The sequence below is a fragment of the Oncorhynchus nerka genome, linkage group LG13 (assembly GCF_034236695.1).
Source record: "Oncorhynchus nerka isolate Pitt River linkage group LG13, Oner_Uvic_2.0, whole genome shotgun sequence".
Classification (NCBI taxonomy): Eukaryota; Metazoa; Chordata; class Actinopteri; order Salmoniformes; family Salmonidae; genus Oncorhynchus; species Oncorhynchus nerka.
Window position 1 is genome coordinate 66644246 of NC_088408.1, and position 15430 is coordinate 66659675.

At 42.2% G+C, this 15430-nt stretch overlaps 1 protein-coding gene across 7 annotated transcripts in view; it reads right to left on the reverse strand.

Annotated features, from left to right (window-relative positions):
• Positions 1–3845: 3845 nt before the first annotated feature.
• LOC115139939 (RNA-binding protein Musashi homolog 1-like) overlaps positions 3846–15430 on the reverse strand; it is a 44549-nt gene continuing 32964 nt past the window's right edge. Inside the window, exons 5-15 of one of the 7 annotated variants that reach the window (XM_029677838.2) lie at positions 12998–13039; positions 12253–12345; positions 9101–9149; positions 8332–8414; positions 8108–8225; positions 7362–7442; positions 6741–6797; positions 6450–6506; positions 6198–6343; positions 5697–5742; positions 3846–5548 (exon numbers count right to left, since the gene is read on the reverse strand). In XM_029677838.2, the coding sequence (XP_029533698.1) occupies positions 5701–5742; positions 6198–6343; positions 6450–6506; positions 6741–6797; positions 7362–7442; positions 8108–8225; positions 8332–8414; positions 9101–9149; positions 12253–12345; positions 12998–13039 (768 nt within the window). In that variant the 3' untranslated portion in view covers positions 3846–5548; positions 5697–5700. Of the gene's footprint in view, positions 5549–5696; positions 5743–6176; positions 6344–6449; positions 6507–6740; positions 6798–7361; positions 7500–8107; positions 8226–8331; positions 8415–9100; positions 9150–12252; positions 12346–12997; positions 13040–15430 lie in introns of all 7 variants that reach the window. The other 6 variants (XM_029677837.2, XM_029677836.2, XM_029677835.2 and 3 more) reach the window with 6 other exon arrangements.

Sequence of the window (15430 nt, forward strand, 5' to 3'; positions counted from 1 at the left end):
ACTATCTAGATCAGGGTTTCCCAAACTGAATATTTTGGTTGTTGCCCGGCTGATAATAATCAACTAATCCTCAAGCTTTGCTAATTTGAATCAGATGTGTAGTGTTAGGGCAAAAAACTAAACGTGCACCTTGTGGTCCCGAGGACCGAGTTTGGGAAATGCTGATGTAGATTTACACAATGCACACACAGAAAAAAAGACTATTAATTAGGGGTCTTCACGTTTCAATAAAGAGAACTTCCAATCGCTGGACTACGTTATTTTGCCTGTTCATTGATCCTCCCTTGATAAATATTTCTGCCCCTGCCTTGTATGTTGTAGCACACTGTTGTGCCACAAAACTACCATGAAGTGATGTCATGGCTGAAGTTTCAAGAGGTTACATATCATTGACCAATACTCATTACTTAATGCCTGTTTTAATGCCTGGGGCATTTGTTTCGACACACCAGTACAGAGAAGGTCAAAGCCTTGATGTTGACAGGTGAGGATGGTAAGGTAGATATTGTTCTTCAGAGGGGAGATCTCTTGTGCCTCCCTGCCCCCCAAGTGGTCAGCACTCTCGTCCAGTGGTCGCTTGGTCTTCACCTCCGTTGACCGGTGCGTTCCTGGAGACATCGAACCAGCTAAACGGGTCACACTGGTCAGTCAGAGATGGACAGAAATTAGGTAGAAGACCCAGGTCAAAAAGTAAGCCAATGTATGGGAAATGTAACAACCTGGGGAAGAGTGTCTTAAGGCTGCCTTAGGCCTGGGAAGAAGGACGCAGACTGGGGGCTCCAGCCAGAGATGAGAGATGACCTAATTACTTTCAGGGGTGAATACTATCCTTCTTTTGAGAGAGGAGGGCTGCGAGAGGACGATGATAGGGAGAAACTGGGGTTAACTGCCTTGCTCAGGGGACTAATGGCCTATTTTTCCACCTTTGCTGGCTCGGGATTCAAACCTTTCAGGTTACTGACTCAACTCTCTTAACTGCTAGGCTACTTGCAAGCGTGTGTAAATTGAATGTAATTCCCTTTTTATGCACTTCTCTATATGTATTCTAACCTTGAACTTAAGCACGAGAATTGCATGCTTTTCACCCGCTATTCTTTTGGGGTGGAGATCGAATATATAAATGAAGGCGTGGCGGAGGTGTGTCTGCAGATACACTATATTCCAACACCTTTACACGTGAGGAAACCATGGAAACCAGGTCTAGCAAACCAACCACTTCCAAGTGGAAACAGCATCTACTTTATTTTTTCAGATAGAAAAAACACCCTTCTCTTCTCCATGCTCTGTAATTTACAACTTGATAAGAGCTATGTAAATAAGTAAACCGATTGGATAAGGGAATTGTAAATATAAATGACAATTGTCTTAGATCTATTTTACCTTATAATCGCTGAAGACAAATGTCATATGGCAGCAAACGGAAGCATATCAACATATCAATTTTCCAACAGTAAAGTTTATGAAATGCTGTGCCATTATGCAGAATTGAAATTGTATGGTCTTTTCATTTGCAGGGATGGCACTCGAATGTCTTAAAGGAGCTACATGTAATCTTTTTGCATTGTAATTTCAGAAACTTTCATATGTATCGGACCCACCCCCATTCTAATGGTGCAGCCTTCTTATTGGTCAACAAAAGACAGACAGGGCCTGAGCCTCACACGAACCGAACGTGGCACAAACCGTTAGCGCCCCCAGTCAATTTGACAAGAGATTCGCTGGCCCAAACAATATTACATATAGCTCCTTTAATTATAGGCTAACCCGTGATTCTCTCTTTCCTATCATGTTAAATATTATCCACTATCAGTATCGACCGTCAGTAGGCCTAATAATAACACATATTCAACTGCCAATTTACTGTTCGTTCCCTTTAGTTGATGTAGCATACAGTCCATTTAATTACACTGTTTCCTTTACCTTCCTTTTCTTCATCTGTAAACGCCATCACGGCTGTGTGGTTGTTGCTGAGGATCATTAGTAACAGTTGATCATGTTTTAATGAAGACATATAGGCTAATTAAATTGTTATGAATCGGAGTGCAGACCAATTCTTAACAGCTTGAACTTGACGCATGGCGCAATACCTGGCCGTGTCATCACACAGTTTCATGGTTAGTGCAGGCAATAGAGGAGGGTACAGCCTACTGTTGTACACTATTCTCCCTATTATCATTCTATGTACACTAGTTTTCCAACATGACCATTCAGTTAAAGAACTGAATGTGGCAATTTTCAGGAGGAATCAAACCACTGTTTACTTTCTTTCATGCATAAAGGCTCTCCAAACCTGTTTTTTATGATTCATAAATACTTCCCTAAACCTAAATAATCTACAAGACCAATATGTGCTGAAACGGAGACAAATATGCATTTATTTAGATGGCTTTCTTTCATTGATCCCTAATATTCTGTACGCGTTCCCTCTATATATTCTAGTGAGTCTGTCGACAAAATTCAAACTAAAATGTACACCGTATTTAAAGGGATGGAAAATATGTTGGCCAGCAAGTGGGAGGGTTTTCAGGGGTTGAATGAAATGTATTCAACGCATGCAAGGTAGCCACACTCCAGAGTCTGTTAAGCAACTGAACTTGACTGAATACCAAATACTGAGAAGTGTGTCGGAAAGGTATGCGTAGGAAAAGCGTAAATTCCTAAGTCTGAATCAGCCACATAGAAAAAAGGGAAAAAAAGAGAGCAGGAAAAGATTGAGCCATTTTTACACAGGGGTAGGAGTGAAAACTGCTAATGGTGGTTGGGAGATTCTAGTCATGTTATGGATCATGATGTTAGTGGGCCTCTGCCCATTGTAAATGTCTCAGAAGACTCACTTAAAAGTAAATCACCTATGAATGACTACTCTGGTCACATTAAATATACATATAACTGTATTTTGAAAGTAATATATCTTGAAAACTTGATTGCTGACATGCAAAACATGTTGGGACTAAATCAACAATGGACTATCTCACCAGAGAAAGCATCCGAGCGAGAGAAACAGCGCCCCCTCTTGTCTTACTATATGTAGCCAATGTATCTGATGCTGTCTGGCCAAAAAGAGTATAACATGCCATACTCTATTTTGCCAGACAGCATTAGATACATGGGCTTCACATACATGTCCTCTGCCTCGATGATGATAGTATTATCAGCAACACCTGTCTTTTTACTGAAGAAATGTGTATTGTATCCCCAAGAGTGTAAGTTTGGGTTCGGGTTGGTCTGCGTTTCTACTAAGCGAGCCTCGTCGAGAACCAGGCTTCCCTAATACGGGTAAGCCTGGGGAAGTTCATGGCAGAAAAATAGGTAAATAGGGGTGGAGACCCGGTGTAAATCAGTGACGCCTCGCTACGCGTCAAACCAATCAAATGCCTTGCTTGGACGGAGCTCCAATAATGCTCACTAGATTAGTGTCGTAGGTGCAAGTCTACGTTGAGGATTGCTGGAAAATCGTCGATTTTAAAACCCCATCAAAATATTTTTGTGTATAGAGCACACTTCTGACAAAACAGAATTATATTGAGACATCTCTAGTTTAAACAGACAGATTTTGATGGGAATTTGTTATGCATCGAGCAGAGCATTGGGGGGGGCTCAAGAGGATAAATTATTTTCATATTTTTTATGCCCAGCTCGTGAGGCCTGAGGCAATTGCCTCTTCTGCGTAATGGTAAATCTGTCAGTGGGGAGACTGCAATCCCTTTATCTGACAGACAGTACAGTATACTAGTCATGTCAAGCTTGAAAATCAATCCATTACTACCCCCTCTTCATCTTGTACTGTTTCTAAACCTTTTCATGAAAACCATGTTTGGAAAGACCGTTACAACTTAAAGCATTAGTAGAATGTTTAAAAATAATTTATTAGGAATTGTAGAAATGTTTAAGAGGGTTAACAGTGTTGACAAGAACCTTTCAGAGTAAACACAGAGTCCAAAGGCTGCAACACCATGGCAATCCATCAGCAGGCTTAGAAAAAATATCAACATCTACAACTTGGTGATAGAAATTGACAGCGCCTCTTGTTCTTAAACTAACCACAAAAGTAAAACACCTTATCTAACCTCCCATTGCAAAAAGGTAACATTTTTAAAAAAGTATATAGCTTCTCATGAGTTTCATGGCTCCAGGCTATCTCATCCAGTAGATGTACAGCGTATCGGTCAGTGTGGAGAAGGGGGGGTTGAGGAGAAATACATACAATCTCATCATGGAAGAGCCTCAGGACCACCTCTGAGTGTTCATTTAGCACTGAAACAAATGAACGAATCCTCTCCACACATCGACAGAGACAAGGACGTTCATTAACAAACCAAAACGAAGATGATAAATTCACATTTGCCACCAATGTATCCATTCCCTGACAATACATTTCACACCTAATTCCAGTGTGACCGCATAGCCATACAATGCACACACACACAAACGCGCAGTCACACAACACAATCTGCGAAAGAATCTAGCCGTGAAATCGTACCACTGTGAAACTGTTTTTACGACTGGTTCCTGCAGGTTTGTCCTTCATTTTCCTTTACAACCACCACATATTCAAAATGATCATTCTAAAAACAACAATAAAATAAGTTCCAAGTAAGGATGAAAGAAACAGTTTTAGGCCTACTCAAAAGAGGAATATCCCCACAAGCTTTGAATTCAAGCGTGAATTCACAGTATAGGAGCAAACCCTTTCACTCTGTCATACCTGGACCAGTCTCACAACTCAGAAAGCTAAAGATTAGGAATCACACAAATACACTATGATACTATGATATGTATGAGTCTGAGTGGCCAACGCCGAACAGTATGAATGAAAGTTAAAAAACATCTGCTGAAAACAAATACCATCACTGCCTTCCCAATACCCCTCATTTTTTTGCAGAATCCAAAAGGCAGTTATATTCACAATATTTTACAAAAAAACAGATATCACGCAGTCCAAATCTGACTGGAAATAGGCTCATGACTATCAATTTTGTTACTTTTATCATTATTAGTATAACAAATGTTTGTTAAAAACATACCAAGATATACATTTTTCAACTTTGTAATACATACAAAAAAAATATGGTATTATCAGCAATGTTCTGTATGTACTGAAAGATAAATATACATTTATTCAGTACAAATACTTGCTCCAGTCCTTCACACATTCCGTACCTGGAGATCACTTTTTCTCCCTCACTGCCACTCAATAAAACACCTTCTGACAAAAGAATCAAATGGAAAAAAAATAAAAAATTAAGACAAAAGAGTCAAATGAAATAAAATTTTAAAAAAGTAGCTAGAATTATCTGCATGTTTTTCTAATACAAGCAGAAATATATTTTTTTAAAGGTTGTTGTTCCTTTCTGCTAACTACAGTAACATGTTAGACAGGAGGGGATGTTAAGACCGAACACAGGAAGTCTGAAGAAAAGAGATCCTCAGTGGGAGGGGCGTGGACATCAGGGGTCAAGGGTCAGTGCTCCCACTGCACCTGCAGGGTCACACAGCCAGAGAGGAGTGTCAGACCAGTTCAAAGCTTTCCATCTCTCAGTTCACAGCTCTGCAGAGAAATTGAGACAATTTTCATGTGTCTATAGGCAACATTATATTGCTACAATAAATGTACAGTAAATTAGAGTGATTTATTTGAATGGAACATGACTCTTCTGAGTATGTGATGCTGTGGGTGGGTATAGTAGCAGACTCACTCTCTCAGTGGTAGCCATTAGTGAAGGCTGTAGCAATCAGAGGACCCTGTAGGGAGCAGTCAGACACAGGAGAGATTAGAGGGAGCACCCAGTCATCAGAACACAACCACCAACACTCAACATCCAACACTCTCAACATCCCCAACATCATATCACATTCAATAATACAACCCTCACCAAATGTGCAAGCAAAATCTGTCAAAATGGACAGTATATTACCCAAGAGCAACATTACTTGTTCCTTTGACTTGACAGTCACACATTGACAGCCAATTCTATGCTCATAACAGACCCCTTGAATGTATACGGTCATAACACAGGATTGGGCAGTATTGCAAGATGGATCTATGAACATGTGCCAAGATCAACATCTTAGGAGCACTGCTCTGTAGCATCGATAGTCTTCCCATGACAAACTGAACAGATAGTATGCAGACACATTTAGCATTTCCAAACATGAATAGGGTCTAAAATACCTACGTGATAAGGGCTGTGTCTTACCCCCAGACTATGGCCGAACCCAGTGTTTGGGGAGGGGCTTGCAGCGCTGAGGTAACTGCTGACAGCAGACTCCTGATTGGCTGCTGCATATAAGTCTGCCATTGGCCCAGGGCTGCCGAACCCCCCAGAGCGAGAGGGGGCGGAGCCTAAAATAACACACAGATGCAAATAAGTAGACAGACACATAATTAGTTACACAGGAGAAATACTGTACATCAAATTGGCAAACATTTCTCAACCCCTCATACATACCTCTTGCTACTGCTGCTGCCGCCACTGCCATTGGTCCGTATGCCGACAGAGGAATGGCTGATAGGGTAGAGGAGGTACAGCAGGTTTCAAATCCAGCTCGGGCTACCAACAGCTTTGACCTCTCTAGAGGTCATGTCCACCTCTAACATATGGGGCTACATTACCCACGACTCTGGTGTGTAATTAGTGTAGTAACTGGTGTCACTGTGTAATAACTGGTGTGTAGCACAGTAAAGAGGTGAGTAGCAGACGGACGGCATGCTGCTCGTAAAGGCCAGAGGAGGGACTGACCTGTGAGCTCAGAAGGGTGTGGCGATGTCAGAAGGGGGGTCCTCTCTAAATGGAATTCTAGAACAGAAACATCAGAGAGTGCTGTTGAAACAACACACCAGCGAGGTAAGGGACACACACACTGGCAGGGAACATACAACTAGGGTGACACCAAGGGAACACATCAATGAGATGGCGTAAGAGGAAGAAATGAAGAGCGAATGGGAAGTGGCAGATTTACATAGAAGAAAGATTCAGCTTAACTGGTGGTTCAAGCCGAATAAATTAGGATGGAATAAGAATATACTGCCCCCCCCACAAACATACCCACTCTTTTTCTTACGAACACATACAATCACACACAAAGCACATGTAATCCACTCCCTGATATTTATAAGCAGCAAATGACACTCAGAGTGCTTTATGAGCTTCCATGGAGGCTGTGTTGGTTAAAGACTCTGTGTTGTGGGAGCTATACACACTATGACGAGTCTAGACACACACCAAGTGAAGATGAATAGGATCACACAACCATCATTAAATGATTGGACTCTTCTACTACTCTGTGACCATCCAGGAACCTCACGAAATGGCCATGCTTGACTCAAGGGAGTATGAATGGGTGGAGGAGTAGGTTCTTACCAGGGAATTGATAGGTATATCCAGGGGTGATGCCAGTGTAACTTCGACTAGTATAAGTAGCTGTCTGAAACCCTGGGTAACCTATGGTGAAAGGACAGTCATGGGTCTGTGTTTGAGTGAAACAGTGCTGCCCCCTGCCTGTGAAAGAGGATACTGTCAATGTAACAACAGGTTCACAAAAACAATGCACTCAATAACATTCTTTATTCTAGATCAGCCAACAGTGTATGTTGTGTACGTATGCTCAGTTTAAAGTTGATCTAACTTAACAACTGTACCCTTGCCTAGAATTCCCTCTTGTCCTGCCAACGTCATTGGGAATATTGCAGTTCTCAGACTGAACAGTACATGAGTGTCATTTCCCCATCTTCAGAGGCATGCTTTAACCACTAAATTATATATATATATATATATATCATCAATAGCAATATTACATACATACATACATGCATGACTTTTTCCTAAGATCATACAGTCCATCAATTCCAGGGTACCTCAAACAAATTTGGTACAAAATGTTTTAATAGACTTGGCAGGTGCAAATATGAAAATATCTTATTAAGGGGAGATGATGTTATGAAGAGTATGTCATCTGTCCACTAGCGGTAGTAACCTCTGTGGTAAATCATCTCTTCATAATATAAAATATGATATTATGAGAGGATGTGTGATGGTATGGGGTAACAGGATGAGGGGCCACATCTTCGTCGACATTACTGTCGTCATCCTCGTCACTATGAGTTTACCCAGCATGCCGATGCCCAGCATAAAGGCATCCATGCCGTAGGGCATCACCCGAGAGCGCCCCCTGGCCGAGCCCGTGGGTGACATCACTTCCTTGGGCTGAGCCTTCTTACACTCCACCTGTCATGAATACACACGAGGGGGAACAAAACAGTCAACAATTACAACTAACAATTACAACTAACAGTTACATTGTGTATTGAATAACGAAGCCTTCTTAGCTCACCATTTTGCTGTTTATCTCATGGAAGTGCATCTCACACACTTTCTCCACCACATCCTCATTCTCAAACGTGACAAAGCCAAACCCTGGAGTGGACAAATACAAATAATGTATGTGAGGAGGGTCAGCTCATGAAGAGCTCGGCAACACCATTGATTAAAGCCCATTATTGAACATCTCAAACCCAAGTTTGGGGAAATCCATTCTGCTGTCTCTGGGGGTTAGTGTGTGGAGCTAATGCACGACTGCTAACCACCTTCCGTATTAGGTACTGTAGTAGCCGTTTAGTACGTTCGCACCCTCCCCCCTCTGGGGTGCTGTTCCTGGCTCATCCCCTCCTCCCTCCCCTCCCTGCTGGCCAGGTCAGCGAGCCTCCCTCCCTCCCTCCCTCAGCAGAGTAAAGCTGGTGGGCTGTCATAATCGATCAGTCCCAGGGTGGGTAGAAGGCGCTTTAGGAGGCTTTATCCTGATCCTCGATTAACAGACTGACTAATTAGCCTAGACGTGTTCCTCTCCTCCTACTCCGTTCCTCCTGTTCAGCCTATGAGGAGGAGATAGCTGATAGTTGCTTTATTCAGGAAAAGTATTACTTACTACGATTGTGATATGTGGTTGTCTTATCTAGCTACCTTAAGATGAACCCACTAACTGCAAGTCGCTCTGGATAAGAGCTTCTGCTAAATGACTTGAATGTAAAAAACTATTGAGGATACAGAGATGTAAGGCTTAGAGTACTGGGGGACTGGACAGAGAGAGGGTTTCTCAGTCTCACCTCTGTGTCTGTTGGTGGTCTTGTCAAACATGAGCATGGCATCATCAACCTAGAGGACACAGAGTTTTACACACATCACCTCACACAATGTACGCACGCGCCATATTGTCTGACCTCACCCCTTCTCAAGTTCTCCAGGGAGGCTCAGCAACAGATGGACAAAAGGGGCAGAGAGAGGAGGGGGACAGGTTTCAAAGGAGGGAGGGGAGCACAGTAGAGGAGGAGAAGAAAACAGAATAAACATCTTAAGAGGGGACATTAGTGATGCATGGGCACAAGATGGCCGCTAGAAAAGGTTTGATTCACAAACACAAAATCAATTCCCTTAGTTAGATGTCTTGCCTCTGAACTGCATAATTGGAATCTCTCTCTGAAAAAGAGGACATAATCCACCCTCGCTCCCCCTACTTTCCAAAGTTTGCCATTCCCATGGCAACTGTGCAAAAAGTTATCTTAAAAATCTTTATCTGGCATCAAGCATTATTTGTTAAGAGAAAGAGAATGTGAGAGAGTTTGAGAGATACAGACAGATAGACAGAGAAAGAGAGGAAGAGTGAGAGATGTAGATAGACAGAAGGTACAATAAGTAAGATAGAAATGTGGGCATGTATAATGTTGGATGTGGGGAAGAGGGACTGGGGAGAGAATACAGGTACAGACCGTGGTGAGGTAGAGATGGGTGTGTGAGAGAGAGGTGAAAGAAACTATCCTGAGATAGAGGTGGAGACAGAAAATGTGGGACTAAATTGGGAGGGAGGAGAACAGAGAGCGACAAAGAATGGGTGCAAGAGAACAAAGAGGTGTGGAGGCTTTGTCTTTTGGCACAGCCTTCCATAACTCCTATTCTCCTAGTGCCCTCTCTTCCTCTCCCTCTATACCTCCCTCCTTCACAGTAGAGGCCCAGGATTCATCTTCAGCTGAACACAGACCAATACATTTCAATACGAAATCGCATAAAAAAAAGCAACTGTCAAACACCTAATATGATTCAAATTAACTCCTGATTTAATTGCTAACTAATATTTTAGTAAAGCAAAATGTGTGCTTTCCACATTCAATATCTAATGCCTTTCAGTTTGCAATAAAGCCAAAGGCAGGTGCACATGGTTCCACCACCTATTTGCCAGAACCACTTATTCACACGCCTATACGGTTCCACGCAGAGCTGACACATTGTGTTAGTCAATGGGCGTGTGTCAGTGTGTGTGTGTGTGTGTGTTCGTGCTTGGGTCCACCCTTGGGTAGCTTGCACGAAGAAAGGTCAAGGGTGAGGGAGGAGGGCTTCCAGCCAGGGTGAAAGAAGACCTGTCAGTCTTAGCTCTCTCAAATCACTGACTCTTTCCACTCTGACATTTCCCTATCACCCCTCCTGTCTCCCTAACCAGGCCTGCCTCTTCACAGTCCAAGCACCATGACACAGACAATGTTGCTCCACAGTTTAGAGCACCAAACTTTAACCAAACTGTATATACTGAATTAGAAGGTGAATTATATGCTGAACTCTACAATCAGCAGGATGATAAAACTGTCCTTACACTTCAGGTATGTTTTTCACATCATCCCCACAAGTACCCAGTGCAATTAAAATGTACACAAGTTAAAACATCAATGTCCTCATTTAACTAAATGTTTCTTAGTATGTCAATAACCGTCCTTCAAAGCTATATATTTCAAACACGGGACATTTTAATGGTGCACTGGACAATATTCCCCTCTTACCCTGCTCATCCTCCCAGTCATTCTCTCCGCCCCCTTGTCCAGAGCAGGAGACAAAAGGTCCAGTGAGGCAGTCGAATCAGAAACTTCCATGGGTGGCTAGAGTTTACATTTCTCCATCTAGCCATCTCTCTCCATCTCATTCCATTAATGCAATTTTATGATTGGGAGTGAAGCACTTCATGTAGAAGTGGCCGTCATTGAAGAAAAGAAGGCCGTCATTGAAAATAAGAATTTGTTCTTAACTGACTTGCCTAGTTAAATAAAGCTCAAATAATAAGTGCCACTTACAGTAGTATGTGATAGGTACAGGAAGTATAGTTTAAATTATCAAGACTGAATTTAATATTACATAATCACAATGGCTAATGGTAAACTACATAAATTAGCTTTGCCTCAGCCTTTTATTGGGGTTGAAAGCTAATCTAGTTAGTATGCAGGCTCATTGGTTTATCTGATTTCCTACTGAATTTGCACCTTACTTTCTTGCATAGGTTACTTGCGACCACTATTTAAAGTTGTCTGTTTAAAATAGTTAGTGTCAACAAAAAGTAAGAAAAGTTTGAAGATTCAACAGAGTAGTAAGAGTGCACCACAGCGCACCTCCTTGTAAATATTGAACTCCTGTACAAACTAGCAAAATATTTGCCTAGCTTTGTTCAAAGACATAATAGTCCTTGCACCCGTTCTCCCTTCTGCCTTTGTTACCTCTTCATTTATTATCTCTGCTCTGCATTTCAAAGCCCTTGGAATCTATGGTGGGAAGCGTCAAAACTGAGTACAATACGGATATTCAAATAAAATCAAAAGCATAAGTTTGAAGAACTGAAGACAGACTGGAAGTGACACGTATGCTGGTTTGGGTCGGTTTGACCGTTGGTCAACCAGTGTTATTGTTACAAAACTCCTGGGTTGACACTCTCCAACCCCCCGCCCCTCCCCACCCTCAACACAAAACCCCTTGCCCGCTGAATTACTTGGGGACAATGGGCAAGCCGGGTCACCACGGTAACGGGCCAGGAGGGGGTTGGGGGTAGGAGCAGCTGTTACATCAGATTAATTCAAATTCTGATAATCCCTCCCCCTTCCCTACCATCACCAAAACTTTTTTCTCCCTCTTTTCCCTAACTAAAGTCTAATGCTCCATACCTCCATTCTACCCTCTCTATCCTTCTCCTCCACCCCTCCCACAAGTAACTCTCCTCCCTTCCAAAACAACTCTTCAATTGCACTTCATTTTTACCCTTAACCTCAGCAATCAGTTTCATCTAAACAACAAAGGTGTGAGACGGGTTGAAGAAAACAGTGGCATGGAGGATGATGCAACATCACACTCATCTCCACTCCCTCTCAACACAGTCCGAGACACAGATCCACACACGTCTACCTTCTACCTCACATTTCAATAGCTATATACCAGCTCCCATGCGGCTTACCTTTCCGAACTGCTCGAAATACGCCTTGACATCCTCAATGGTCGTGTTCACGGACAGACCTCCAACAAAAATCTTCTTGGTCCGAGTCACTAGCTGCAAGGAGAAATGGGTCCGTTCATGAATGGATGGAGAATAACGGGGATAACACCATGGATTAAGATGACCCTTTAACGGTGGCTGTAGATGGGTAGCCTGGTATTGTCCATCTCTATGATAAATTCAGATGCCAATGGAAAAAACCACCAGCAAGGCAAAGCTTCCAATTTACCTCAAAGCTCCTAAAAGACCCCTTTGCATGAAAAATAAAGGAGTCCGATGAAATAATTCTGCCCAAGTATTAGCACCTAATGTTTTTAGACTTTATGTTGATATTTATGTCATCACCACCAACAGTACATTATTAACATAGTTATTACATTGCTTATGTAGGAAATTACTACTGCTACCACCACCTGCATTACTGCCGGTGAACTTGCAGGTTACACGCTCTTCTGAATATACTAATGTACATTATTGTGCTGTATAAGGTGTTAACAAAAGCCACTTGATCACACAAGAGTGTACAGATCACATTGATGTCACAGCAGCAGTCATGTTCATCTCTTGACAAGGCATTAGGCCAGGATAGAATGTGAAAAGCTTAACATGGCAAGCACAGGCTAACCTGCTCCCTCCCAGCAATGCCATTCACACTGAACTCACAGGACTAAGCCCTGACGAACCATGACTAGACCGGCTCACTCACCTTGGGCTGGGCTCTACGAGGGAATGCAACTTTCGGATCAATCTAGAGGAGGGAGTTAAAAGAGGAGAAAGGCCAGTTTAGACACGCAGCTCAATACAGAGCCCATGGAATCAGGTAAATGTGAACCAAGTCCATGGTTGTGGTCTCCTTGGTGCTGCTCCTGGCCTCATCCTGTAAGGGTTCCTTATTAACACGGGTGTCCGGGTTACAATGCTGCACCAGTACATTAGGTCATTATGAAAGCTAGAGGTAAAAGACAACTAGAGGATAGACCCGAGGGATTGTTGTTTTCACAACATGGGAGGCACAGAAGGTGAAAAACATTCATGAGTATAACATTGACTTTCTCTTTGAAAGAATCTGCTGCTAGATTTGAAACTAAGAAGCTCTCGTTTTAACTTCATTGTAACCATAACCCCATTGGCCTAGCCAGGGTTGCTCTCAGTTCTATGAATACTTTTCCAACCCCTGAAGTGGTGGTTTATAGGTGTGCAGGTGGAACGAGTGGGAATGTTTTCCGGCATGCCTGCCTGCCTGCCTTCCACAGCCCTCACCTCCTCTCGTCACCAACGTGTGACCTCCTGGAATCTCACAAAGGCACTACAATCACAGACACATCTCACCTCTACAAAAAAAAGGAAGGACAGCGAAAGAGACACAGTAGGTGAAAGAAAGGGAGGGACAGCACAGAACAAGAGGAAGACGAGGAAGACGAGGAGGAGGGAGAATGGACTGACGTAGACAGAGGAGAAAGACGTCAACCTCACACACTGACAGCACATCAGCCTCATTTTGTTTGCTTTTCTCTCCCGCTAAGACATTACAATGATTTTGTGAGCTATTTAAAAGCCAACATTTCATAGTGTGTTTATCGCCATTCTTCCACACAGTTCTTCAGTAAACGTGGGAGCTAAGCTATCATTAACAGTGCAGAGACTGAAATATTGGACATGTTCAGGAAGACGATAATACTAAATTAATATAACGATAATAAATAACAAAAGCCAAACCATTGAATTCATATATTTCCTATTGACAATATAGTTGTTTGTTCAGATTGGATAAAGAGTAACTACACCATACAAATAAGATGCGACGATAGAGACTATAGTACAGGAATTAGAGACCTCTATATTATTAGTCTCTACTGATCTAATAGAACTAGACTATTCCACGCTGTACTGTTATGCTACAAGACAGTAAGACAGTACAGTGCTAAGAGCACTATATTAGTCCGTAACCATGACAGGGTAGAGTGGAACTACAGTAGAACTACAGTAGAGAGCTAGTGCCTCTGTGGTACACCACATGCGTTTACCAGAGTAAAGTACAGTTATGTCTACGTGTATAGTGTCGACATCACGGCAGGTTCTGTTGAGCAGAGTGAGAAGGCTCGGCTAGACTGAATGGTGTATAGGATGCAGTCTACTGTTTAGTTCTATGGTTGCTAGACTACTCTGATAGTCACCTCCGGTCACCAACCCTCCTGATGTCCAACACTCCTGTGCACATTCAAAAAACAAACAAACAGATACACACAAACAAAATCAACGTACAGCAACCAACACACACCCATGGGTGGAAAATATGGACATTAGACAGGTGAGGGAACTTTTTCATAAAATTATTTTTGAAAACAAAATGAATGACCCGAATAGAGAATTGATTGGAGAAAGATAAATGCCCCCCTTTTCTATATTTATGACACAAAGTAAAATACATAACCACAAACTGCAAAACATCCTGCTTTAAAAAAAATGTAATGATGACATATATATTGGATCATGCTAAACGTGGCAGAGGTGTTGGTGTCAGGGAGATAGGCCGTAACCTAGGCACACCGACTGTCCACAGAGCTGAGCCTTAGAAAAAGACAAGGGGGCTTATCAAATCAGGACAATCCATTTGACCAATTACAGTCCAACCATGCACTCTTTAAAATAAAGGTGCAAGTTGGAACCAAATAAGATTCTTGAGAGCGATGCTATAGGGGAACCATTTTAGGATTTCTGAAGAACCATAAATGGGATGGTTCTTTGAAGATGGTTCTTTGAATAACCATACAATATTGAATAGCCCTGCTGTAGTTTTAAGCCTTAATTGCATATTTCCCATGGCATATTTCCCAGGGTGCCTTTCGGGTGAATTCTAGCGTTACCAGTACCCCCCATGACTGTGTTTATTAGTGACAGAGACATGGCTGTTACATTCATTACTTTTCAGTCCTGTGGCATTCACCAAGTGAGGTCTTAGCTGAATATATTGTCATTAAAATTTAATTATTGAAGACAATACAATACATATTTCATAGGTCCTTCTATTGAGGGCCAGGTTTTACTCTAATTCAATGGCCTGAAACTCAGTTTATATGCCACATCAGCCCTGCAAATCACATTATGCTGGCTTGTGAAGTGATGTGCAATTCCTATTGGA